Below are 26,839 nucleotides of genomic sequence, written 5' to 3' on the forward strand. Positions count from 1 at the left end.
ATCTAGTAGCGTGTGTACCGTGTTTGTGATTGTTGCTGCTTAAGACCTGTCAGCAAACGTATAATTACTAATTGCCCAAGTTTCAATGAATCAAAACAGTATAGTTCTACGTTAAGGAGGGAGTTGAGCCCTTAAATTACTGTATTAGCTTTAAACCGCTTAAGTGCAATACATGCAGGCGTGTCAGTTTAAATTCAAAAGTAATAATTCAAAAAGTTGTCAATAATTGAAGACAGCATACATAGGCTTATTTATTTTAATACAGTTAGGCTTGTTCTTTTGATTTGGTTTGTTTTTATTTTTAACCTGCATCCCCAAATCCCTTATGGACCTAAGAGACCAGTATATAAGCAGCAGGTGAAGGCCATTAAAAAAATTAAGTCTATTTACTGCAATGAAACCCAGGCTCCACTCAGGATATCACGTGCAAATTACAAACGAAACCAAACCCAAACCCACTCAATGATAGAAATGTGAACCAAATTATGTATTTTATTACCAGAAGTGCAACCATTCCACCTCCCTTGTCTCTGCAGCAGTGCTTTATATTTCATGATACAAGCTGGCTGTGAGCACTCCACATTTGTTGCCTAGTTGAATTTTGACTTACTGCCGTTCCTGGGATTGTACCCATCGCCCCCATGTTCATGCAAGTTCATGTTGCTGCAAAGAAATGAACAGTAAAAAACCCTTTCTCTTGCATTGTTGCAACTGTCTTGAACCAATTTAAGATCTTGTTTAATCTCTCCCTTTTTCATTTAGTTTATTCTTTAAAAAAGTTTTTGAACACAACTGTACATTTCTTCTTTCCATACAGACATCTTTGCGACTTCAAGCTTTATTTTGCAGGAGTAATTTAAAAATGTTTTTCTCTCTTCTTCGTTTTTACATCTTTGCTAGCCATATACTGCTGTTCGGTGTTTCATCTAAAAGTTGCTGTGCGTAGACGCTGTAACCCCAAAAACTTGTATCTCTCAGTAACGTATTAACAGCATTTTAAAAACCAAACCAAACCAAGACTTTGGGAAAAACAAGGTTTTCAGAATAAGGTAGCTATTATTTACATAGCATGTTATTGAAAGTATATCTTTAACGTTCAACAGGCTGTAATTTATTCCGGAAAAGGAAGGTAAAGGCAGCTCAGTGTGGTGCCGCGCTGTTGGGAAGGCTCTCGTTCACAGTGGGCATACCAAGAGCCTTAACACAAACCTTAGAATAGTCGGCAGCCCCTTTCTCAGTTACACGGCGCTGTAAAAATAGTCACCCAGACTAGCAACCAGAAATTTGACCTTATAATGCTCTCCACTAAACCTGATCATTGTTACCCTAATCTCGCTTTCTTGCTTTATTCTGTCCCCGGATTGTTGCATGATATTGGTGAATTTTTAGGGAGATTTTTATTGCACGTGGATGAACGTGAGTCAAATAATACTCAAAGACTGTAGCAAGAACTCTCCCTAAACTCAGGTCTTTACTAATCCAAGGGCATAGGTGGAGAGAGAATTGCTTTGTTTTGGGTGGGGATGAAAAGAGATTGATTTTCACATTGTGGATGTTTATCATTGGAAATGATTTTTTAATGTGTCTTAGAATTCTTACCTGTCCATGAAACAGAATAGACATAATGTAAATAAAAAGTAATAAATATTCAGGCCGTGCTATTGCTGAATGACAGTTGATGCGTTCAGTGGATTTTATGTATCCATCAGTGATAACCTGCAAATAATTTATTACCGTGTGCCTTCTGAAACGATGAGATTTTGTTAAGTAACAGTCAATTAAAGAAATAGCACACTGTAGGCAAAATACCTACAACATGTGCCACTCATCGCACCCAAAGACTCAAATCAGTCTCTGAAAATGAGACAAGTGAAAGGCAGTTACATGTTGTACCAGGGAATAACGTATTCCTTTCAATTCAAGGGCATTTCATCTCAGGGTGCTCACTACATGAGCTATTTAAATATGGTATTTGTAAGGTTGCTTCATTGCATGACTTACACTGCGTACTCACTTGCCGAAATAGGCACACAGATCAGAAACCAATCTAGCAGACTGTCTTTTCTGTAATCGAGGAGTTTTATGAGACCTTTTTGTGGATGTAACCTTCTGTATCCTGGCTCGGGACCAACAGCTACTACCGAAGTGCAACGGACTGGCTAAGAATCACTTCTCCTGCCGCTGACAACTAAACCTCTTGCTCTTTGAATCCTTTTATTGCTTCTCCATCTTTTCCACATTAGCGCTGAGCCTTCTGTCCCTGCTGTCTAAGTCCCGCGTCATCCAAATCTTGTCTTCGGTACATCTCTGCAATGATCTCCTGTATCCCTTCTACTCTGTATACACCTCCCATCTCAACTTCGTCACCATCATCATCATAACGTGACTGCCCGGTGCCTTCCTGATACAGCTTTCCAAATTTTGTTTTCCTTCTTTAAGCTTATTTCTGAGGGAGCCACTACCTGTCCCTGCACTTCTTACCTGCGTCATCTAACAGCCAGCCTGTTGTCCTGGGCTCTTTTCTCAAGTCTGAAAGCATCAACCCTCTAAATCTCAGCATGCAAAAGTGGAGTGAGAGAGAAAATGTTGCGGCCTGAATATCTTTGTTAGTCATATATGTGAATCAGAGCTTTTTATCCCAGCCATGTGAGTTGCTGGTAGCTTCAGTGGGCTTGCTCATGATAGCAAATGCTACGTTCAATAGCAGGCATTTGCAGGATCATCCTCTATGATTGTAATCCCTTTTAGTTAGGGAATATGTCAGCATTTTATAAGGGGATGTAAAGATGCGTGTGGCCCATACAAAGTCTCCTTAATTAATGTTGCTCCATCAGCTGATTACAGGAATTTATAGATCGCACTGTCATGATAAAACAGTCTGTTCGAGTTTAGCATTTATGAAGAAAGGATAGGAAGAAAAATGGGGAGAGTTGTGTCAAATGGTTCTTGATGTTCTAGCTCTTTCTACAGATATAATGTCCATCTGTTTACATACTTTTAAGAATGGAAAGATGTCCCTGAGGTTTCTTTCCTAAATTCTAGCCACTGCTTGTGTCTCAGACTTGTATCTCCCCCGGTCCGTGTATATGAAATTTGGGATTTATAAGCATAGAGAACCTTTGCCTGTAAATTCCACCAAGTGTTTCTCTGTGAACTTTGTGTGAGCTTCAAATCGTTGAGCTGTTTGACAGATTGAAAGAAATAGACAACGAAGCTCAAAGGACAATAATTCTCCCTTATGCAGTCTAGAAAACAGTACTATAAAATATTACATCAGCTGCTGGCAGCTGTAGGTTTGCCTGCCTGCTAATTTACTGTCGCAAGTGTTCCAGAATCCTTTGTAATCCAGCCATTGCTATTTATATTCATAATGATTTATTTAAGAACCCTGTACACGTCAGCAAAAAGTCACCAAAAAGAGCAAAATGAAGATTAGTTGGCTGGAAGGGCATAGAATAGAGAAGAATAACCCGACAATGGAGTTGAGATAAAGTTTATACACAGTAACTAAACAAAAAAAAAAAAAAAATAAAAAAAAGAGACAATAGCTTTATTTTCAACTCAGCATATAGGAGCCAGAGCCTCTGATTCTGGCACTAGGCAGTTCCATCAGAGGCTATTAAGAGCAGGGAAACAGGTGTCTGGTGGCCAGGGATGGAAATGAGAAGCTGTGACACCTGAATTGAGATCACAGACCCGCTCCTGCCTTTGTGCCTGAGAAAAGGTATTAACCGCTTGATGCCTCAGTTCCTCTGCTGGCTGTAGTGGCACCCAGCTCGCAGCTGTTAAAACTTTTTGCTTATTTATAAGATGGTTTTTTTTCTACAGAGAACTGTAATGATGCAAAGCAACTTTATTATGTTCTGTGGAAAAATGCTAAGTTAAGAAAAAAGGATGAAGGATTGTGTAGTGGAGCGCAACGCTTTTTAGCGTTGAGTCTCTAGGTCATTCTGAAGCAGGGATTTGAGCGGTGTCCCTTAGGATTTGCTGTTATACATGCTGAAATGATCAATCAAGGATAAAAAATGGACTGTTCTCATCTCATAGATCATTTCACAGTGAAACAGTTAAACTCCTGGCTTCTTTCTGAAAAACAGAGATCTGCATTAATAAGGTGACCTTATCAGAGCCACCCCTGGGGGAAGGGAGGGAGAAAAAAGGTTGTGGAAAGAAAGTGAATCCTATTGTTAATCTTTTTTCAGGGAGACTTGGATTCCGGAATGCAAATTACTTTATATTTAAATTGTGTGAAAGCACAAAAGGTTCGTGTCTACAATTGACAGTTATTTCATTAGCTGACTCATGGAGCCTTGCAAATGGTTTCTAGTGTTAACTTTCCTTGGATTTGTTTTCTTTGTTCTTAGCAGATCTTGCAACGGTGATCATTTTGATTAATGTATTCAATGCTCTGTTTTACTCCCGATTCATGTTTTTTGCAGCAGTCAGCGTTCTGGCCTGGGTAAGGTGAGGCCGCAAGGTGGCTTCAGTGTTTCTCCAGTAGCGCTGATCTGATGGGCTGGCTTCCAGCTGGAGATGAGAGAAGCATGGAGGCCGCTGTAATGTATTTTGCATTGTAGCGACCCCAAAGACAAGTTAAAACAGACTTCCATCATCAGACGCAGGATTGTCTCAGCCACATCCCTCTGTGGCAGCAGACGGGCGCTGCATGGGCTCTGTGCTGCTAGAATATCATCTTTGTGTCACTGTGAGCCTCTCAGGGCTAGGTACGCTGGCTTGGTGCCTCTGCTCAGATGGCTTTGTGGTTCGCTACATCCCAAAACTAGAGTTTGTGTGCCTGTCTGTTTATAAAAGCTACCATATTAACTGAGGTGTTAATTTTGAGGGGAAGGAGAAAGTGCAGGTTAAAGTTCAGTCATAACTTGCTTCAGGCCCACCAAGACTAGGTGCCCGATCTGTGCTACAAGTTGAGGAACCAATACCAGTTCAGGAGAGAGTGGTTCTTCCTACCCCTAAATCGAGGGGCAATCTCTCCTCTAGAGCTGCTGGCCCTCCTTTGACCCAAAAGATGAGCTTCAACGAGCTGCTCAAGTTTTAGTATGTTGAAGTGTAGGGTAGATCCTGTCAACCCCACCTACTGAACTAGACTGAACAGCACCATCAAAGTTTACGCATCAATGTAAAAAACAGTTATGAAAATTGCTTGATTAATTGCCCCAGATACACATCGATATGCAGGCAAGTTGCCGGAGGCCTGCATGCTCTTACTATCCTTTTCCTCTTTTCTTCTATATTTCTTTTACTCAGCACTACGTTTTTGTTCTTTTCAGAACTTTTTGGCATTTGTTGTTGCAATCAATCTGCCATTCCCTGCTGATGCCTTGTATTGCATTGGTTTTTCAAAATCTTTCATCAGCGCATCAAGCATTACGTTGTTCTTCAATCTGCGTCAAGCTCCTGGTCCTAAAATACAAAGACCTCGGGGCCTGGGCCTTAGTTTCTTCACAAGTCACTTGTCTCCATTACCCTCCCTGAGAGTCGAAGCTTCAGGAATCTTATCATGGAAAGATCCCAGGACAAAACGCGTGAGACACAAAGGCAGAGCCTCAGCAACAAAATCAGAGTTCAGGCCTAACCACCCCTTTAAACATCGCTTTGAAACTCTTGTTGGTATGCAGGGGATGTGAACTCATCAGAGGCTTCGTGAATATTTTCAAGCTATTTTCCATTTTTACAGGAAATCCAATATGCAAACGGTTCTCTGAGAGATTTTTGTTTGTGGAAGTAGGAAACTTGGTTTTTTTCAGGTTCAGATGCTTGAAGTTTTTTATCCCGATTTTACATGGTCAACTACAAAAGAAGGAAGGAAAGGTTTTGAGGGTGACTATAAGGGAGGCTCTGAGAGAAAGCACTGGAAAGATAGATTATTTTTTGCTTCGAAAATAGACTCATAGAATCATAGAAATCTAAGTATTTTTCCCTGCTCTTTTTTTTCTCATTCACAACAATAAATATAAAAGGATTTTTCAGCCTCTTTTCTTTTGGACTGACTTACTTTTTAGCAGTAGACGTTTAAATTAAAAAAAGTGAAAGAGAAAAGCGGGGATAGATGGGAATGAGTATCAGAGAAGTATAATGGTTGATGGACACTTGAAACTCAAGGGGAAGGGAATAACAGAATGACTCAAGCTATGTCAAGTGAAATGAAACAGCGTTGTTCATTTTCTTTTAAACTGCATTTTGAAGCAAAAATCTTTAAACAAATATTTGCAGATAAAATTCCATCACACTGCTTTTTCCCCCAGAATTTTCACAAAAGATGAGTTTGCTACATAACTGGATGGCTCTTCCAGCTGATCTGGACAAATTATTCTGGTCTCTTTGTTCAAGATAGTCAGTAACAAAACATACATATGTTCAACATGCCAAATATTAAAGAGAGAAAAAAATACTTGCTGCTCCTTAATTTTTGCTTTAAATATTTTTATGCCAAATGGTAGACTTTCTGAACACTGTGACAGAGAGCTGTTACTTGTGAACAACAATTTCAATGTTTTGGGTTGAGTTTTAGCTTAATGTATGAATCCCATGTCCTTGCTGTCACGAAATCTCCATTTTACCACTTTTGCAATATTGCTGGCATATGTCTCCAGCTGTCTGTTGCTGACATCGAATTGCTTGTGATTATCTGATGCTGAGCTGTTCTGCTCTGGTTTTGTGTTTTTAATCTCTCCAACAATACCTGAACACGCTGTGCGGATCGTGATTATTGGGGCAGAATACAGTCATCTTTGAAATTTACTGTCCCACACAGAAAATTGGAAATTCTGATGATCTTTATATCCAGGTTGAATGTGAACTAGATTTCTTCCTGATTTCATAATTGAACATTGCAGACTGTTGACTTATTGACTGTAACGTTAGCATTTTCCAGATTGGCAGACAAATTGCCTCGTAGGAGTGTCTATGTGTATTTATACATCATCCAAAGGTTAAACTATAGAATATATTTTAATTGCCTAGAGATAACTTGGTAAATTATATCTATAGGACCAAAACTTCTAAACTTAAAAGATTAAAGTTATGTACCGAAACCCATGTTACTTTCCAAGCAAATAGACCAGTCAGCAATACTGACTACTGACAGTCTTCCACTGATGTTCATTAAAGAGCATCCCAGAGAAACAGGTGCCATTTTAGAGGAATTTTTAAGGCAGAGGAAACTCTAATATTCTTCTTAGCTTTCCTAAGCATGGGGTTTATATTAATCTTGCTATTTCAGCAAGGACCACAATTAAAAACACGCAAAACATAAAACAATTAAAACGGGGCATTCGTATGTAAACAGGTATTTTCACTTCCAATTGACCTAAAATCTGAAGGTGTAAAAAAACAAAGCCCCAAACCAGCCAAAACGTGTAATGCGCTATAAGAGCAGCAAGTATGCTCACTGAGACTATTTTGTCAGAGGCAACATAACCTTGGATCTATTTGAGGCATTTAAGAGTAACCCTAATTGTTACTCACATTTCTTACCTCCCACTTCAGCAACACTTTACTCTCTGGAATACAGAGAGTATCTAAATAAATTACTAAGGAATAACAAGTTTCCTGCAAATCAGCTGATTTACAGTAACAGCCCATCTATGTGCTCGTACGATTGGTAAACATAAGTTAATTCAAAGTGGTTTGCTCTCAGGGGAAGAAACACGTTGCCCTGCAGCAGCTTGGTCACCTACAGGTGATCAGTAAGAAGTCCACTGGAGTATAATCCGTTGAGTTTGAGACTGGGAGACACATGCATTCCTTTCCTGGGGGTTTTGACTCGGGGAAATTATGTGTGGCTAGATGAAGAAAAGGATTTTTACAACTGGAGACACAGAGTGAAGATTTGAACCCCTTCAGCCAGATGGGGGAACCAAAGCCAGGCATCGCACTTGCCAGGTGAGGACCAAGGTGAGGAGTTTATCAATTAAAGATGGGAGATATCACTGTGGTGTCCTCCTGGACAGTTGATTTTTGACAGTTGATCCACCTAGCTAGTTGATTTTGAAAGAAATCTCCCTCAGCCTGGGTTTTGAAAGGAGGCTTACATCTACCTACCTTCGGGTGATAATTGCAGGCTATTCAAGTAAGAAGATGGAGGTATTCTCTTTCAATCTTTACTCGGGGGGAAGATGGGAGTTACAGTGCTCTGTGCTCCACGGTTTCTGTGGATGGGATTTTGGCAGCTTCCACCCTGAGTGCAGATGGTATGTGAGATCTTGTTCTGAGACAGCCCTGCAGGGTAAGCAATAACTCTGTGGGATTTCTTGGACTGTAAAGCTGCATGTAGGTATCTGAGGTCCACCAGAGTTCTTTCTAGGTCCAACCACTCTTTGAGTCCATTTCACAATGCGAAGCGTGAACAGGAGCGGTCACTGTCCTTGTTCTTTTTGATTAATAGTTTTTTTTAAAAAATACTGCGATAGTGGTCAGAAGTGATTTCAGTGAGTTTTGGAGAGACCACGGAAAATCAAAATATTTGTGTCACACGTGGTGTGTAAAATCAGTGAAATGGCTCGGTGGGCAGGAGCTGATCACAAAGGTACATATAGAAGCCTCAGTACAATGAAATTGCTTTCTCCCCTTTTTGCTAAATGGTAATTGGTGTCCTTGTTAGTAATCACACTATGGGATTAAAGACTTCCTTGCCCTTGGAGACTGACTATGCCTTTCATTGGAGAGAGAGTCCCTCCAGGTCAGAGGCAAGGCAGATAATGGTGTCTACTGAGCTGTCCTTACTTGTTAAGAAATACGTCAATTCATCACTTTTCATAGGTGAAAATGTATTTAAACTATTATTAGCTTACTTCCCAGCCAGTTAACTATATCTTGAGCTACTGCACTGTGCTGCTTCTGTTGTACCCCTTGAACAAAATTCAGACTTCCTTTGCTCCGTGGTCTTTTCTCTCTTGGGTTTACGGATAAAAACTGTAGGTATGCTTATTTATGTTCACTAAATACTGTGATATATTCTGAGTAGTGCCACCTTTTGCTTGTAATATAATCCCTGTTGTCTCCTCACATATCTTATCTTTTCCATTTTATTACCTTTTATATGTACTGGTAAATAAGAAGGGAGCGAATTTGGAAAATATGGGCCATTTGGAAGACATTCCACGTGTATCATACCAGAGAATTTGAAAGATTATGGAAATATTTACAGCTCCCAAAGAGTCAATCTATACACCAAGATTGAATTTAGGGATGGACACAAGCCCTCTGTACTCCAGCCATTCTGGAAAGACTGGTTTTGCAATATTTTGCGTCCTCAGAATAGTAAAACTAGTTACGACGAATTTAGCAAAGTCTGTACGCTGCAGTGCCCCAGACAGTTTCTTATTTTCATTGACATTATTTTTTCATCAGTTTGGACTGCGTAGTGTCTGCAGACGGTGTATGTTCCAAATATTGGATTCCTGTGTTTTTGCATACAAACCTGATAAAGGAAAAGAAATACCAGACTGTGTGTACAAGCATCAAAATTTGATTATATGCAGGATCTAATCTTAATATCACACCATCCTGCCTGAAAAGCGTTGCGAGAATATTCCAATTCATATTCTGAATGGTGTGTTTCTCTGCAGTCATCTTGCAGAATTCTTATTCCTACCAGGAGAATATCAGTATACTGAACTGAATAAAAATGTGTACATTAAATTGCTTATTCAAATGTCCAGCTTTGATGTCTGTAGAGAATTTAAGTAGGAGGCAATATAACCTGAGCTTTGTTTTATTGATATGGGAGGCTAACGTGAGTTACAAAACAGGAATGAACGAGAAGTTGTATAATATGCTGGAAATGTGAAAAAAATGCAGATTTCAGTTATTAGCTTTCACAGCTGTATTTGCATAGAAATATACTAGCGGCTGGATGACATTTCATGCATGAACCTGATAGAGAATCCTTAAATATATTCATGTTAGAAGAGTACTTAAAGGGAACCTCGAACTTGAAAATTCCCGTCTTTGTTTAAAAAAACCAAAACTGTAGTTTCCCTAGGGTATTCTAGTACAAGATATTTCTTTATGAGACAAAGCTTTCTTTGTTATGAGGAATACTGTGACAGCCTAAGAAGGGCCCTCCTTTCTGATCATACTTTAAAAAAGATCCCGATTCCCCTGAATGTTAAATATTATTGCACAATAGAAGTTGCTCAGGCTTTTGTGGAAAATACTAGCAAAGCGTGAAGTCCCTTGAGGTTTCAAACACCTCTTGGGTTATCAGTTTCCTATGCCATTTTCTATTTTGAGGGAACACCTTCCTTGTAAGTGGGGCAAAGATGGATGCCGATTTTCTATGCTGTGTGAGATAAAAGTAATTAGACTTCCTCGAAGAACTAGGAGAATTCCTCTTGGGGTCTATCATAGTTATGCCATGCTATGAATTTTTGGGAGTTGGGGTGACAGCAACTCCTTCCAATTAACATTTGCTTGTTGTGTGGTGTTTTGTTTTTGTTTTTTTTTTTAATTCACCTACCAGCGCAGACCAGGTGGAACTTCATTTGTAAGTCATAAATGTTAAAGATGTCCTGTTTTAGCAGGAGTGGAGAGGTTCACTGAGTATAGCGAAGGTTTTTATATCAGTGCGCACTTGCACTTTCAGTTTCCAGCAGTCTCAGCACTCAGTTTGCCAACTGTGAAAAATTATGTTCTTTTAATTTAAACGTGATTATTAACAAGACACAGCTGAGGGAGGCACTTTTCTGAAATATTCCGAGGATTATTCCTGCTCTGTTATCTCCCATTCACCTTCCACAACAGGATTCTTTGTGCTCACATTAGTTGATGTTCTTCAGAAGAGCTGCTGGTCCACCTCTGATAGTGACTTTCATTAGCAGTAGAAAACTCTACCTTCTCTTCTGAAGTGGTGAGATGTGAGCACTAATTCCTGGAAATACTTTCTAAAAACTCACTTTATACCAAAATATAGCCAGCCCTGAAAGGGATTAGGAGGAGTATGACAAGAGTATGAATTAAAATGCACTGGGGTGTGAAAACATACCTCTTTAAGCAGTTTTGACTTTGCCCTCATGCAATCCCATTCCTGCTGCTGATGACTGTCAAGAACCTTCCAGAACAGTAAGAACCATCTCTAGAGCCTGTCCAGCCTCCCACTAAAATGAGACTTCGGAAGGGAAGTGGAAGTGTGAGTATCTGGAGGTACCATTCAGGAAAAAATGCGGTCAGGAGTAGCTGATCCCCTTTTCTTCCGTGCATATCCCATACTACTTGTGTGAACCTGTCAAGCAGAATTGGTCTGTGCAGAAAAGGGCTGCAGGATGGTTTTCCCTGTCAGTATGAGATATAAATGTCGGTTTAAAAGACAGAACAATGCTGTACGGATGTGAGAATAGAAAACCAAAATGGAAATATTATGAAAAAGGGTCATTAATACTGTCTTACTCAGAAGCTCTGTCTAAAGCATAACATAATCACGAGCAGTGTCTAGTAATGATATTTTACACTGAAGCCCAAAGGTTACAAAAATACTTTAGTCCTTGCCAAATGGAAGTCACTTTGTCATCTAAGGTACAGAAGGAATCAAATTCTTGCAGTGGCGCAAAATCTATGTATGTAAAGTTACTTTTAGAGTCAGATTAGTAAAACATCTGTCAAAAACCAGGGAAAAGTCTGGTTTAAAAAAAGAAAGGGAAAATCTCAAATAAAATTTCCAGATAGAGTGAAAATATACAGGCTGAGGCCATCAGTGGATGGCAGTAGCAATAAAGATCATTTGGGCTGCAACAGCAATACAGTCTTCAGAGCAATTCTTGAAGACGCTGGCAGTGGTACCAAAAGGACACGTTTTAAAGGTAAATACACGCACAAGTCAGCTCAAAGAAAATGTCTTTCTTACTTTCCTCTCAGGCAAGAAGTTTATAGCATGGAAAACAGCATACCGCCTGTGCGCTGAAGATGGTATTTAGCAAGATTTTGAATGGTATGCAGCAGGGTGGGAGCCGAAAGTCACGACGATTTGAGAGTCATTTGCAGCTCCCAGACACCCCAGCTCCTGTCTCCTGCGGAGCAAAGGACTGGGTGAGAGCGGGGAGAATTCCTGCCTCACACCAAGGCAAGACAGCGCCGACTGGCAGCGTCTCCCGATTCCTGTTGACTTTCTGTGGGCACGTTTAACCTGTGAGTTGGAAAAGGAAAATACAGTCTGGCACGCATTCTTGAAGGGTTGCCAGTCCCAGATCTAACCATTGCATAGCCTGCCAGAATGGGAAAGATAAGTATCTTGCAGACCAGTATCCACAGCAACAGACACTGGAATTTCATCTTTTCAATACGTACAAAAACCCAAAGAAAATAATTACTTTTTCATTTTCCAGTTTTGTAATAGTAATAATGACCTTTAGGTCAGGAATTTTGAGCAGTTAATGACTGTCTGGCTTTTTCTTTGGCCCTTGGTTTCTCCAGCCAGTCATTAACAGTGAGGAAAGTGCTTTCTCCAGTGGTCACTTTGGCTTAATCATTACCTTTTCATGCTACAGAATATACCAGCTGGGAAATCAGTGTCTCCTATGTGAATGGATCCATAAAGTGTTCCTTAGCTTTCATTTCTTTGAAAGAATATTCTGTTAGGACATGAGAGTTTAATGTAAAAGATGATTGAGTATTATCCTCAGCCCCAAGAAAGGTTAGATCACTCTCAGGAATTGGGACTAAATAGCTTTGCAGTGATGCCCTCCCATTTCTGAGGATGGTTTAAGGCCATAGATTTCAAAAGATTAAATCCTAAGAATTTATCTATGTAATCGAGGTTCCCATACTATTCTCTTGGTATTGGAGTGTTTTGGAAATTATATGTGGACACAAATATTTTCTTGTTCATTTTCTAGGAGCATACAGGAACAGGACCTCTTTTGATTTTTTTTTTTTGTTGGAATTCTATACGTAGTCATTGTGACGCTGATAGCAGAGTGTGGCAACAGTGTCTTGAGAGTTAAAAATTGTTTAAAAAACTAAAGGGGAACAATCATCTGCTCTGTTTGTCCAGCTAGTAGATTCCCCGCTTCCAACCCCTCTCTCTATCACAAAACACCTAGAAGCTGTGTCTGACGTTGTTCAGAGGAAGATTTGTTTGTACCTGAAACCGATTTTATCTTGCACTTTATCATAAGATAAAAAATGAGAGACTATGGAACGGAGGTATCTTCTGACCACCCTATTGATCGTATTCTGGGTAAAAATTAACCAGACCGTGAGTAGATTGTATGCGTGTACATACAGAAACCTTTGAACGGTCTTCAGTTCTTCTGCATTGTTATTTCAGTTGTTCTTTAAGCTTTATGACTTTAAATGCCATAAATAAAATAATACCTAAAAAAAAAAAGTGAATATATTTTTCCTTCAGGGTGCATTTGGCTTGAAAACAATTATGCAATGCACTACTTGGAGGACAGATAAATTCCCAAGAGAACAGTGGTGTTTTCTAAAGCGCGTATTGAATGTGTAGGGACTCCTAGCAGTAGTTGCGTACTGTTATTGCTGAGCAGTCAGGTGGCAGTGAAGCCCCTCCACTTGAGCGGTAAAAGAAAATGGGAATTTCTTCATCAGTAGATTTAAAATCAATATGGTGTCCCTTGAGGGTTTGGTATTAAACATGGAAGTAATGTGACTGATGAGTCTAATTTTAATGTTTTGCTGTGAAAGAGATTTAGCACCTGCATAACTATTATTGGTACTATTAGCTTTTCATTTTGTGTCTTTAAGCGAAAACAGCACAGATCAAAACAGCAGGCATCAGCTTTTGCTTTAGCAGGTTTTTTTACTTTTCAAGAAAAATAACAGCAGCAAAATACAAGTAATGTTCCAGGAAACAGCCACTCAGGAGCCCCTCAAGGGCTGGGACTGTGCTTTGTGGTTTCATGACTCTTGGAGTGACACTTTTACTTTTTAAGCTCTGGCTTCGTTTGTATTTTGAAAATATGACAATCTACTTCTCAGCAGGGTTGTGTTGTTTCTAAAAGGCTGGACTTGCCAGAGGTTTTAAATCTGGTGAGGATCCAGTAACTCCCTTAACAATGAGCTTTAAAATCTACACCTTTAGAATAGCTCTACACCTTTAAACCTCAAGCTAACCTCAGTGTTACAACAGCTGGCTAACCATGAGTAGAAATGGGAAAGGTCCAAAAGAAAGGAGTGACAATACTCGTGTTTCATTCTGTGCTTAAATGGATCTTTTCCTCAGCCTCACAGCTAACCAGTGCAGATTATTTATAGGTTTTAAAGACAGAAATTAACACTGTTCCTTGTAGGCAGAAGAGAAATGTATGGGATCATTATTAATTTTTAGCATTATAATGCCTTCTGGCTCAATGTGTGTGCTAGGGACCAAGTGTAAACATGCATTTATCATCCCGACCCTTAATCTGTTCCCAAAAACGTCCTTCAGTGGAGAACTGTGAAACAGCTTTTCTAAAGGATTTGAGATTTTTTTTTTTTTCTGCTGATACAAAGATCTTTAGAGCCTTTGCTGTAATTGAACCATCAAATGTAAAATGTTGCAAATACCAGTTTAGAGTGTTCCTTTTCCAAAAAAAACCACCAAAAAACCAAACAAAACCCCCCACACTATGACGCTAGTTGCCTTCACATGAAGTCTTTCCGTTTTCTTTCATCGGGGCAAATTACACAGGCCTCCTTGGTACCTGAAGAGATCTTTCCCCTTCCAAGTCAACCTAATTTTTGAGTTCTTAGCTTGACATCGTTTCCCGTGTTATTTCCAGTTTCTCCATTTTTCTGCGTTCCTTTCCCTCGACAGCACTCTTAGATGTTGCTAATAGAATTCAGCTGCGGAGGAAGTACAATCCTGGTAAGAGTAAGTGTACCGAATCCCTCACTAGCCACTGAACTTAGTGGGACAAAATTGTTCTTCACGTAATTTTAACAGTGTCCACGGAATAATTCCAGCGATCAGTCTGTCCTCAGTCTGTCTTTCTGCAGTTCCTTCTACCTCCATTGTAACACGAGGCAGAGGGGATAGGAGCGCTACAGCAGCTGGTATTGTTTGATCAGCAACACAATCTTTGCTGGAATTTCATTTCCCTTGCAGCCTCGCTACTAGAATACATTTGTCATCCATACTTCGTGGCAGACTTCTATTTGCCTGTAATTACATACCAGTCTGGCAATACTTTATTGTTAACATAAAGTACTGCCATTTAAATCCCCAATCTTAGACTGAAGGATTTGCAAAACTCTGTAATTGCTAAAATAATAAAGCTGCCATTATTGTATGGGAAGTTTACAGCTTGTTACTGAAATATTTACATAGGCTTAACTATACCTGCGTGCCTTCCTTATCTTTTCATGGGTTGCTTAAGAGACAGACAGACTTCTGCTGGCCATAACTATACGTTTCGGATACGTTCACAGAATGGCTGAGGTTGGAAGGGACCTTGGGAGGTCATCTTGTCCAGTCCCCTGCTCAAGCTGGGCCACCAGAAGCAGGCTGCCCAGGACCATGTTCAGATGATTCTGGAGTTCTCTCCAAAGATGGAAACTCCACAAGCTCTCTGGGCTACCTGTGCCAGCGCTCAGTCAAAACTTTACTTCAGGCTTTCTAGCTCGTGGTCTGTTCCCAGGTCCTAAGAAGTCTATAAAAGATAACTAGGAAAAGCAAGTTCAGTGTGGTTAAACTCAGCGTAGTGGGTACAGATAGTACCGCAAACGCTTAGGGATATGCAAACCAGAAAAGATAATATAGTTTGGTTCTATTTTGTGTTGGCTTTTTGAAAACACAAAACCGGTGATGCCCCTCGCTTGCTGTTTATTACTCATTCTGCGGAGTTTTTTTGGCCTTTAAATAGTTCTCTGTATATCGTTTCGCTCCTAAGACTGATTGGGTAAAAACAGACATCAGCATTGGAAACTTGGATGGGAGTTTGCTGTGAACCATAAGCAATGTTGCCACACTATTCTTTTTCCTTACAGGAAGCTCAGAGCATCCATACTCAATACATATGCGTCTCCAAAAGCTTGGCAACTTGTGCTATGGTGCCATGGCGCCATGTGCCATGGTCTCTAACCCTTGCTCTTACACACCCACGCTGAATTTCTCAACCCTCTGTGGTGTTTTGGGGGAGGGCGGGGGAAGCTTTGAGTTCTTCCAGCCATCGCCGCAGGACGGTACTGTTCAGCGCAGGTGATTCTGCGTTACCCTGAAAACCCTGAGGTAAAAATGGATGTTGAGATTCTGTGGACACTTGGCCGGTGAGCGTGGGGTTCTGTGTTGTGCTGTGTGACCTGGTCCCTCTCACGGGTCCCTCCTGCCCCGTCCCTCTGCGCTGGCTGGCACTGCCCTGGCCACTGTGACACCTCCACAGGAGCAGGAGAAGGCCTGTTTCTCAGCAACAGGTGTGAGGAGTTTTTAACTTGCGAAAAAAGAGCTTGCCGGGGCCTTTACCGCGTTTGACCAACGGGGCCGTAAGGTCGGCGCCTCCGCCAGGGTCCTGTCAGCCCGCCAGGCCCAGCGAGGCCACGGCCGAAGCCACGGGGCGGGAGCCGCCCCTCCCACACAGGTGTCTGGCGGGAACGGGCGGACACCCGGACGGGCCGGACCCTCGAAAGCCTTTCGGACGGGGGCGTGCGCCCGCCCGCACCGACACCCTCTGCGGCGGAGGCGTCGGGCCGCTCCCGGGGAGCCGGGGCAGGCCCGGGCCTGCCGGGCGGCGAGCCGAGCCGAGCCGAGCCGGGCCAAGCCGAGCGGGCGTCCCGCGGCGGGGCCGGCAGACGCCCGGGGCGGCCGGAAGGGGTGTTTCCGCGCGGTGCCCGGGCGGGCCGAGGCGGGAGCCGGGCGGCGCGGGGCTGGGGGGGGGCGGCTGCTCCTCCCGCGGCCCGCCGGCCCCGGGCCCGCCACCCGCCCGCCCCTGGCCGCTCGGCGTCGCTCCGCGTTAGATTGCTCGCGCCTGCCGGGAGCTGTCGGCGGCGCGGCCAGGCGAGCTCAGCCGAGCGCAGAGGCGGATTTTGAGGAACAATAACAGCGCGGGGAGCGCGGGACCGGCGCGGCCGCCCCGCCCGCCGCCGCCGCACCATGTACGCCTTTGTGCGGTTCTTGGAGGACAACGTCTGCTACGCCCTGCCCGTCTCCTGCGTCCAGGACTTCAGCCCCACGTCCCAGCTCGACTTCGACAACCAGAAGGTCTACACCGTCTACCGCAACCCCGAGGAGGCGGAGGAGGACGACGAGAGCCCCGGCGAGTGGGGCGACCGCCTGCTGCTCCACAAGGCCCAGATTCTGGCGTTGGCAGGTGAGGCCGGGCCGGGCCGGGCCGGGCCGCGGGGAGGGTGGGTGGGGGGGGCCGGGCCAGGGGAAGCCCCAAATGCCGCCCCCTCCCCGCTGAGGTGAGGGAGGGAGAGAGGGAGGGGGAAGGGAGGGGGCGGCATCGCGGCGACACATGCTCAGAGCCCGGGCGGCACATGGCGGGCGGGGGGAGGCCGGAGATCCCGGGGAGGGGGGGGGGCTTCTGCTACCCCCTCCCGCTGCACGGCGGGGCCGGGGTGGCCCCGGGCCCGGGAAGGGGTCGCGGGGTGTGTGTGGAGGGTAGGGGGTTCCCGGGCGGGCAGCGCCGGGCTCCTGAGGGAACTCTCCGGCTCCTCTGGAGCCGTTTCCAAATGAAGCGCGAGCCCCTGGGAGTGCCCGTCCTTACACCGCGGCGGGGGTGGAATCAGAAACTTTAAAAAAAAAAAAAATAGGGGGGGGGAAAGTTAAGGCTCTCATACAGAGAGTATTTATAGTGCATGGAGTCATTTATATACCTTTGCAGTTTGGCAGCATGTTGCCAAATTAGAGGGGTACTGTTTTATATCCACTTTTGTTAGTTTAAGTGACTTCACAAATTGGAAGGCAATAGTGGAACCAGACCTTTAGATGCTATGCTTGTTAAGCTTGGTTTTGCTACATTTGGTTTGTTTCATGTTTAACTTACAAATATCACTCTAGCAAGGAGGACCAATTAAAGTGTGTATTAAGAAATAAACCCATGTTTTGGCCATTTAAGTGAGTTCAGCCCTTGTGAGATAGTACTTCTGCCATGTGTCCCCCCAGATCACAACTCTTTGGCAGCACGTTGCCTTGAAGACTTTCTGTAGTTTCCTTGTAGCCCCAGAAAACATGCTGCCATGGTCAGCGTTGACATAGAAAGGAAGTTCGATGTCGTTTGCAGCAAACTACTGGCTAGCGTGGACTTGCCCGACAGGCTGTTGAAAGACGGTGACAACCATTTGAAGTGGGTAGCAAAGAGCACATTAGGTTCTGATCCTGACCTTTCCGCCTGGAGAGAAATACTGGTTATGTCCATTTCCCCAAATATGGAATGGCCTTAATATAAACTCTTCTGTCTGGTATTGAGTTCTGAGAAAGCAACGCTGACTTCTCATCTCTAAACAGAGTAACTTGGTGTTAAAGTAATGTAAAACTTTTATTTTTAATTTTAATTTTTATTTTTTAAAATACCAGTTCCTAAACCAGTTCAACCTGGTGATGGTCCACTTGGTCCCTGACTCAGACAGTGACTTCTACCATTATTCTGTTTTCAGTAGTGGCCGTAAGTGGCCAAGCCTTGATGTTTGGCAAGAACAAACAGGCAAACATGTATATTGTTTCTCTGTAAAACTTTTCCAGTTCCTGAATATTTGCAACTCCAGGAGTTCAGGAGAATTAATAAGATAGCCTACCAGAAGAATGGATTCTTCTGCTAAGTTTTTTGTTGTCGTGTGCCAGCCTGTGTTTTATCTGTCCTGTCTAGAGCAGAGGAGAACTGGGATATGAAGTATTTCTTGCAATTTACTTGTCACATCCATGGAAGACAGCGGTGTCACCACTTGGGGTTTGCTTGGCCTCTTCTCAAAGGCATCCCAATTGGACTTCATCTTCCTCTTTCTCACTGGCGAACCACAGCAGCTCTGCCCTTTCTGTTCCTCATGCTCATCTCAATGTAACTAAAGTGTTCCAAGGAAATACTTAGTAACAGCCATTTTGCTCATGAGTTTTCCCACAGAAAGTTCACCGACTTTCTCAGTTCCCTTTTCCTAGGAAGAGTCTGTACGTACTGAAGTGAAATGTTCTTCTGTACAGTTTCCCTTTGTTTCATCTCTCTTGAACCAGAACAAACCAATATATGCTGCATCCTCCAGAGAACAACGCTTGTTACCTGTATTAGTGATTTGCACTAATTGCTCCCCAGAGATTTTAATTTCTACAGGAAATTCTACCGCTGAGCAAAGACACATACAGCTATCTTTATTACATCTGTCATATCTCAATATATCTGACTAGATCTGTAATTTGCATGCTTGGAAAACTTCTCACCTGAACACCAAATTAATTCTTACTTCTGTTCTTTTTTCTACCCTGCACCATGTAAAAATACCATTAATCCTTTGTATACAACAGACGCTTACTTAAAGTTGTCACTTTCTCTCCAAAGTTTTAATATCAGTGTTTGTTTTTATTATGGTTAAAATCTTGGGGAGAAAAGTTGGTGTTACATTAAGACATCTTAGCACAATTTTTGGTTTATAGTGACCAGCTCTGTTTTCACAGATTATTACAACTTTTTATGGCAAACATAGCATCAGACTTGTAATGCAAACTGCTTATTTAGTTTAGTTACTAGTCTGCAGTATTGTTTCCCATCCTAGTATAGAACTTTTCATTCTAAGGGATTCCAGCCTGCCTTAGTAGTAGTTTAAATAATGTGTATAAAGTTGCTTTTGTATGTAAAATACACATAGTAAGTTGATTTTTGAATTTTTGGAAGGAACCCTTGGCTGCACAAATTAGTACATGAGTGACTTTAAGGATTCACTGCTTTGGTCCAAGGATTCCTCGTTGGGAACAGGCTTCAGGACCAAAGTCATGGTACAGATGTTAAATTAAACAAACAACAAAAAAGAATAAGGGGGGGAGGAGTCATCTTTTTTGAGCCTGCACAGTATTTTTTTACGGTTTGAATGGCGACCAATTTTCATATGCTGGTTTAACAAGGCTGCTCAAGTAAGCAAAGTTGTACCTATTTATATATATTTTCATGATCAAACACTGTCCGTGCAGTGGAAGTTAATCATAGTCTGAGAAACAGATCCACTTGGTTTTCCTTTCTAGAAACCTAAAAAAAAGGAAGGGGTAGAGGAGGAACACAAATACAAGACCCATATTAGCATCACAATTTTTTCTTTGGAAAAGAATTTTCCTTTCCAATGTTGTTTAAAGAAATTTAGATACTTTTCAAACTTTTAGCCTTGTAACGTAGGAGTTCACACAGGGATAAATGCACATTCATGCCCATAGTACAAAGGTTTATTGGAGCACTGCTTGTGTAAAGAGTTCATGAAACAATTGTCCTCATTTGAGCGAGTCTAGAAGCAATTGTTTGATCCTTTGTGGCAAGGTTTGATGGTTGGAAGCCTGTACACTTGTGAGGAATATTATTGTTGCTGCCGAGGAGAGAGCGCTGCTGTAAAGGTATCACAAATTTTAAAAAAAAAAAAAAAAAAGAGAGAGAGAGAAGTTGGGCGTGCTCAGAGTATGAAGTAATTGTGATAGACTTGGTACGCTGGGGAGATAAATACTGCCTTCTTCAGTAAGAAGCAGTATGTATTACAGCAGAGTGATAGATTTGCTCTGAGCAGCTTTACGTTTTTCTTGTGTCTGTGCATGTATGGTTGGGAACTGCTGATAGCGGTGGTATGTGTTGGTCTGTTTTTCAAAAGTTAGCCAAAGACTAGGGCTCAAACCAGACAGGTTAACTCCCGACTAACAGTTCTAGACCTTCGAGCTGTAGAAATATAGCTCAGCAGACTAGAGTTTCACTATATTGCGACTTTTTGAGGTGGCGTGTTAACTGGTCTGTCTTGTTGAGAATACAAAAATAGTGGACGGCTTTTCAGGAAGAGTTTGAGTCTTTCTCATCATCCATACCCTTCCTTTTTTCTTCTTTTCTGTCTTCTCCTCAAAATGCAGAAAAGCTTTTTTTCTAGTCCTTCTTCTGGAAATGTGCGTGCCACTTGCAACTTTTTCACACTTGTCCAATATAGTCACTAGCACAATTTTGTCTATAAGCATATGCACCTTATAGGAGCTAGCATGATCCTTAGGTGACCCTGTTGGAGCCTTTTCTTGCTTCGCAAAGTGATGGGTATTAAGTGGAATGAAGTGAGGTTCGGGGACTTTGTAAAGTTCACTACTTCGGGCTATGTTTGTTAACAAGTTAATAGTGACTGTCTTCTAATTGGAGGCATTCTTTCCTGATTACAGTAAATAATTGTTCTCTCTAGCTGCTGCCCTCAACACTTCCCACCAGCATAATTGTAACAAAACACATCTCCATCAGATTCTCACAGCAATTTTCTAGCTGCCACAGCAGACATGTTAATACCTGTTTGCATCCATATCCTTTCTTGCCCCTTTATAAAATGTTGTGCTCCACTTCTTATTAAAAAAGAATAGGCGATTTTTTAAATCTTTAAAAGTCCGTATGGCTCATGGTGAGGTAATTTGCTGTGTATTTCAGAAAGATGTAAAAATCTCTGTTTCCAGAACAATTTTAAATTAAAGGATTCTGGGACTGAGTTTTGAGTAAGGTTGAAGGTAGATACACGCTAAGAAGTTGAAGCAGACTTCTTCGATATGGATAGCTGATGTAGGAGAAGCCCTTTGCCAAGGGCTGGAATAGGTGAAAATTTACAAGTTGAGATCTTGGATTATTTCAAGGATATACAAAATTTAGGTCAGGAAGCGGTCTTGATGTGTAACATTAATGTGAAGCTTTTTGTTGCTATTTCTGTAGTCTTGTGGATCTTTGTGCATATTTTTTCCCTTGTTACGCTGTTCAGACAGCTTGGGGAGTTGGGGTATGTAGAGCAGGTCATGGCTGTGGCCACTGTCTACCCATGCTCCATCCCATGTTCATACGTAGCCCATATGTTGCATTTCCTTTCCCAGTCTTGCAGGCTGAATGAACTATTGTGGTAGGGACAGCATTTGCTCATTCTTTGTTCCTAGAAAGCTCTAGGTCTATCCCCTATCGTGATGTGCAACTCATAAGGAGTGTGACAGGGGAGAAATGGCACTAGGAAAAAAAATCAAAATGCCTTGGTGATCTTGGATGATCCTGGGTGTTGCCCTGAGTAAAGAAGTGCCAGGAGGAGGCTGTAGGAAACCTTCCAGTAGTTGCAGTGGTTCCTCACAGACTCTTTTAAATTGGTTAGATTTTCTCCTGGGATAGTTCTGGAGTACCTGTGGGTGAGCTTGTGTGTTGCTGCCCTTGAGGAGCAAGTCCAGCTCTTCTAACTCTGCTGGCTGTCTGCTGTACCTGGGCATCGTGTCTTGCTGTGCAAATGGCCCTCTGCTGTCACTGAGAGAAAGTAAGCCCAGCAGGTTAGGCAGTGCTGAAGTAACCTTGTTCAAAATCTGATTTTTTTTTTTTTTTTTTAAATTCAGTTAATTTTTTTTACAACTTTATACTGTGATATTTGAGGTGCATGGCCAACTTTGTCAGGTGCTTAACCGGCATGCTGCTGCTGTGTTACCTTTTCACTAGGTGTAAGATCTGGCTGTATGCAGAGGTTCACCAAACCATTTTGTGTAATAGAGATTACATCACGCTCTTAAATATAGTCCTGAATCCAAATGTGGCAGTAGTCATAAAGAATATTTAAAGCTAAGTTTCACACTCATTTTTTCTTTCATCCATTTCTGGTTTATCTTTAACTCTTTTAAGAATAAGTTTGGGGTTTGTTTTTTTTTCCCCTTCTGAATTCTACTTGTAGGAGCATATCTGGGATATGAAGGGCTTAAACAAAAGCACAATTTTGGGATTCTTCTGTGTCATTTCTGTTTGTTCAGCATTGAATTCTTAATACGGTACATTCACGCACAGCTTAAATAGCAGCAGCAAAAAAATTTTGGAAGTTTTAAAACTGTAGCTGTTAAGTAGTTGTTTGGACTAACCCTTATTGATAGTGGTGATGGTTACATGTCATCAGCAGGATAAAATGCCAGTAAAAGGGAATTAAAAAGCTGGGATTTATCTGTGCAAGAAGATTTTACACTTATATTTAGTTATGTCTTTTCCTATATCACTGTACTTATTCTGGAAATAATTATCTTTTTTTTTGGCCTTAAACCCTTCTCAACTGACGTGCTTGTTCCTCAGTCACATTTACTTTTTGCTTCACCCGAATAGTCAGAAGTCACTTATTTATTTTTATGACATAAAGACATACAGGTGACCTCCACTGTTGTTATTTCTCTTGGTCTTAGTGCACAGGTTGCACCACATAAGCTTTTATAAGCTTAACTACGCTACAATAAAAGTATGAATTTCAGGATTTTAATAAAATTGACTTCAAAGATAGTATGGTTATGGTAGCTATGGTAACTAGCACTTACTAATTAAAATATGCTAAGATTTGCAGGGGAGTGAAAAGGGAAAAAAAATGTAAGTTAATATTTTTGTTTTCATAATTTAACAGTAAAGCATTCTTTTTTTTCCAATGGATTGCCTAAGTGCCAGTCAGTCAATTATTTGCTTTTTTAAAAGAAACCGTTTTAAAATAGTAGAAGCTGAACCACATTGTAATTTTTGTATTTAAACTAAAAATTGCATAAATCTACCCACTATTTCCATAGCAAGCTTATGACTTGGGCAGAGGTAGTTGTGAAGGCTTCCTGGAGCGTTCCCCGTAGGTTGCTGCTTTATCTGCTGAATAGCTGGTAGGTGATATCTCCATGGCTTTGTGGCCGTTGTGATCATGAAATCCTCATCAGAGTTTGGTCTTAATATAATTTTACAGTATGGTACAGACTGACTGGTCAGGGCAGCCAGATTGACAAATTGTAGCTGTCATTGAGATTGATGATCTCTTTAAATGAACTTTTGAACTTTTAAAGAAAGAAATAGGTTTTATTATAAATAGGTTTTTGTAAAATATTTATCATGTTCAAACTTCTGAAATATGATTCCCACAGTTGAGTTTCATATGCAGGAACAGAGGAAAGATTTAAAAGATAGCATTTAAACATCCTACTTGTTTTCAGGGTTTCTTTCTTTTGTGTTTTTTTTGGTTGGCGTTTTTGTTTTTTTTTTTTTAGTTTGGTAATATTGTATTACTGTGTTTGTTTCAGAAAGGATTAAGAGAGTGGTTCCATAATAGCTATAATCCTTTGTGTTCGACGTGTTCGGAGTATTGTACAAATATTAACAAATCTGCACAACACTTCAGTGGGATAGATGGGAACAGTAAGATGGAAAGGTTTAGTTATTCAAGGTCAGTATTTTAAGTAAATATTGGATCCAGGATTAAAACTGTCCCCAGTCTTGTAAAGAGCATGATTTCCTGTTTCTCAGCTTAATGTCTTGTCTTTACTTTACACTTTTCTAATACCACTAAAAGCTAAGTGGGATGGAGAGTTTTGCTGGCAAAGAATAAAAGAATAATAATTATTTTTAGCAGAGTTTTAGTTTTGAGCCATGTTGCTTTTGCTTAATTGTTTTTGAAGAGACTTTGTATTAACTTTTGAGTTAAGAAGTAGATTTCATATTAATAATGGAAAATAAGAAGGAAGATATATTTAAGTTTTTCTTGCAGTCTGACTTACATCATTTACTTGTATTGTATTGGATATTAATGAGGGAGAGCCAGTCTTGATGTAGAGAACTTCAGACAGACGTTAGAGATAGAAGTTACTTATATAATCTTTCCCCTGCTTTTGTAGGACTTTGTCTCCTTAATCTTTCTCTTCGTTCTTTAGTGCCTTTGTACAAAACAGGTGTGGTTTTCTCTGCATTGTGAGTGACCAGTCTTGATTCAGGCTTGTGGCACATCATCCTCCTTACCCATCATCTCCAAACCTGTCAATTTCTTTCTTGCCTTTTCCCAATTTGATTAATAATTATTTTTACTCTGTTTCCAGTTCTTTACATTTAATTGAAATTCACTCCACAAGATTGAACAGCCTTTTTGGCCATTTCCTCAAGAGCATGTCTTCACTTTCATGTGTTTATTGGCCCTGGCTGTCACAGTGCTACTTGGTATGTTGTTCTTCTCTGAATTCTTTCCTTGCTTTTCTTTTTTCTTTTTGTTTCTTTTCTTGCTTTTCCTTTTCTTTTTGTTCCGAAGACATTCTTCATTCTTCTAGTTACTCGTTTGTGTGCTTGTTGTCGTCATCTCTTTCTGGGGAAGTGCTGCAGGGCTATTTAGTTCTTTAGTTCAAGGCCTGGCTGGATGAGGCTTTAAGTAATCTGGTCCTGGGGGATGTGTCCCTGTCCATGGCAGGGGGTTGGAACTAGGTGATCTTTGTGGTCCCTTCCAACCTAAACCATTCTATGATTTGTATCTGGCTTGTATCAGGAATAGCGTGGCCAGCAGGAGTAGGGAAGTCATCGTGCCTCTGTACTCGGCACTGGTGAGGCCTCACCTCGAGTACTGTGTTCAGTTTTGGGCCCCTCACTACAGGGAAGACATTGAAGTGCTGGAGCGTGCCCAGAGGAGAGCCACCAAGCTGGTGAGGGGTCTGGAGAACAAGTCCTATGAGGAGAGGCTGAGGGAACTGGGCATGTTTAGTTTGGAGAAGAGGAGGCTGAGGGGAGACCCCGTTGCCCTCTACAACTACCTGAAAGGAAACTGTAGAGAGGCAGGGGTTGGCCTCTTCTCCCAAGGGAATAATGACAGGACCAGAGGAAATGGTATGAAGCTGCGGCAAGGGAGATTTAGATTAGATATTAGGAAGAATTACTTTACTGAAAGAGTGGTCAGACACTGGAACAGCCTGCCCAGGGAGGTGGTGGAGTCACCATCCCTGGAGGTATTTAAGAAACGTGTGGACATGGCTCTTCAGGGCATGCTCTAGTGCCCAAGATTATTGGTTTGTGGTGGGGTGTTGTGTGTGGGGTTGAGGGTGTGGAGTTTAGTAGGTGGGTGCTTTTTTTTTTTGTGGTTTTTTTTTTTTTTTAATGTGGTTGGACTCGATGATCTCAGAGGTCCCTTCCAACCACTAAGATTCTGTGATTCTGTGATTTAATTTTGGGGGTGATATTAACTCTCAGTTGTACCTTTTTATTCCTAACTTTTCTCATTTAAATTTGTTGTCAACTTTCCTTTCTGATGTTCTTATGCAGAAATCTTTCTTTCAGTTTGTGCTTAGGATGGCCGAACATATTTTCCCACCATTTTTGTCTGTTTCTGTTGATTTTAGAGTAAGGAGGGGAAATCATCTCTTCTGTCATTCATAACCCAGTCTTGTTGTCTCTTACTCTTCTTCATCTGCTTTGTTGTTTACACCCTGGTCTACCTTTCTGTCCAACTAAATATACTTCACATAGTGTTTTCACTGTGCCCTTTGCTTATTTCTGTAATCTCTTTTTCTTTGTCCTTCCAACAAAGCTCTCCTAGTCTGGAAAAAAAAAAAAAAAAGGCAAAACAATACAGTAAATCATACTATCCAAATCCTGAATTGACTGTTCGAGCACCCAGTTGAACCCTCTTTTGCACATAACTCCTTTTAGCTGCATCAAATTCGATAGCACCTGTCCTCTTCAAATAACTTTTGCATTTCTATGGCTGTCCATTATCCTATGTTGTCTGTTGCTGTCATTCTAAATTTCTTCTTTGGTAGGGGTCTTAATCTCAGTGTACTACTAGCTGAGAGATGATTTTTATGAAACGAGTTTTTCTTCCTCTGTATCCTAAATATCTTCTGAGCCATCAGGCTTGTTACATTTTCTGAAATCTGTTCTGTTCTTCCTGTTAAAGTCCTTCTTTAATGTTTACATTAAATTAGCTAAGAAAGTAATTTATAATATTTTTTTTCCAGTTTCAAATAAAC

At 41.4% G+C, this 26,839-nt stretch overlaps 1 protein-coding gene across 5 annotated transcripts in view; it reads left to right on the top strand.

Moving 5' to 3' along the window:
• Nucleotides 1-26,839, top strand: part of LOC134519544 (cytosolic carboxypeptidase 6) — a 969,057-nt gene that overhangs the window by 560,349 nt on the left and 381,869 nt on the right. The window contains exon 1 of one of the 5 annotated variants that reach the window (XM_063343901.1): nt 16,705-17,261. The exons of 3 other annotated variants lie outside the window; for them this stretch is intronic. In XM_063343901.1, the coding sequence (XP_063199971.1) occupies nt 17,045-17,261 (217 nt within the window). In that variant the 5' untranslated portion in view covers nt 16,705-17,044. Of the gene's footprint in view, nt 1-16,704; nt 17,262-26,839 lie in introns of those variants that run through there. One more of the 5 variants, XM_063343900.1, reaches the window with a different exon arrangement.

The sequence above is a fragment of the Chroicocephalus ridibundus genome, chromosome 8 (genome assembly GCF_963924245.1).
Source record: "Chroicocephalus ridibundus chromosome 8, bChrRid1.1, whole genome shotgun sequence".
Lineage (NCBI taxonomy): Eukaryota > Metazoa > Chordata > Aves > Charadriiformes > Laridae > Chroicocephalus > Chroicocephalus ridibundus.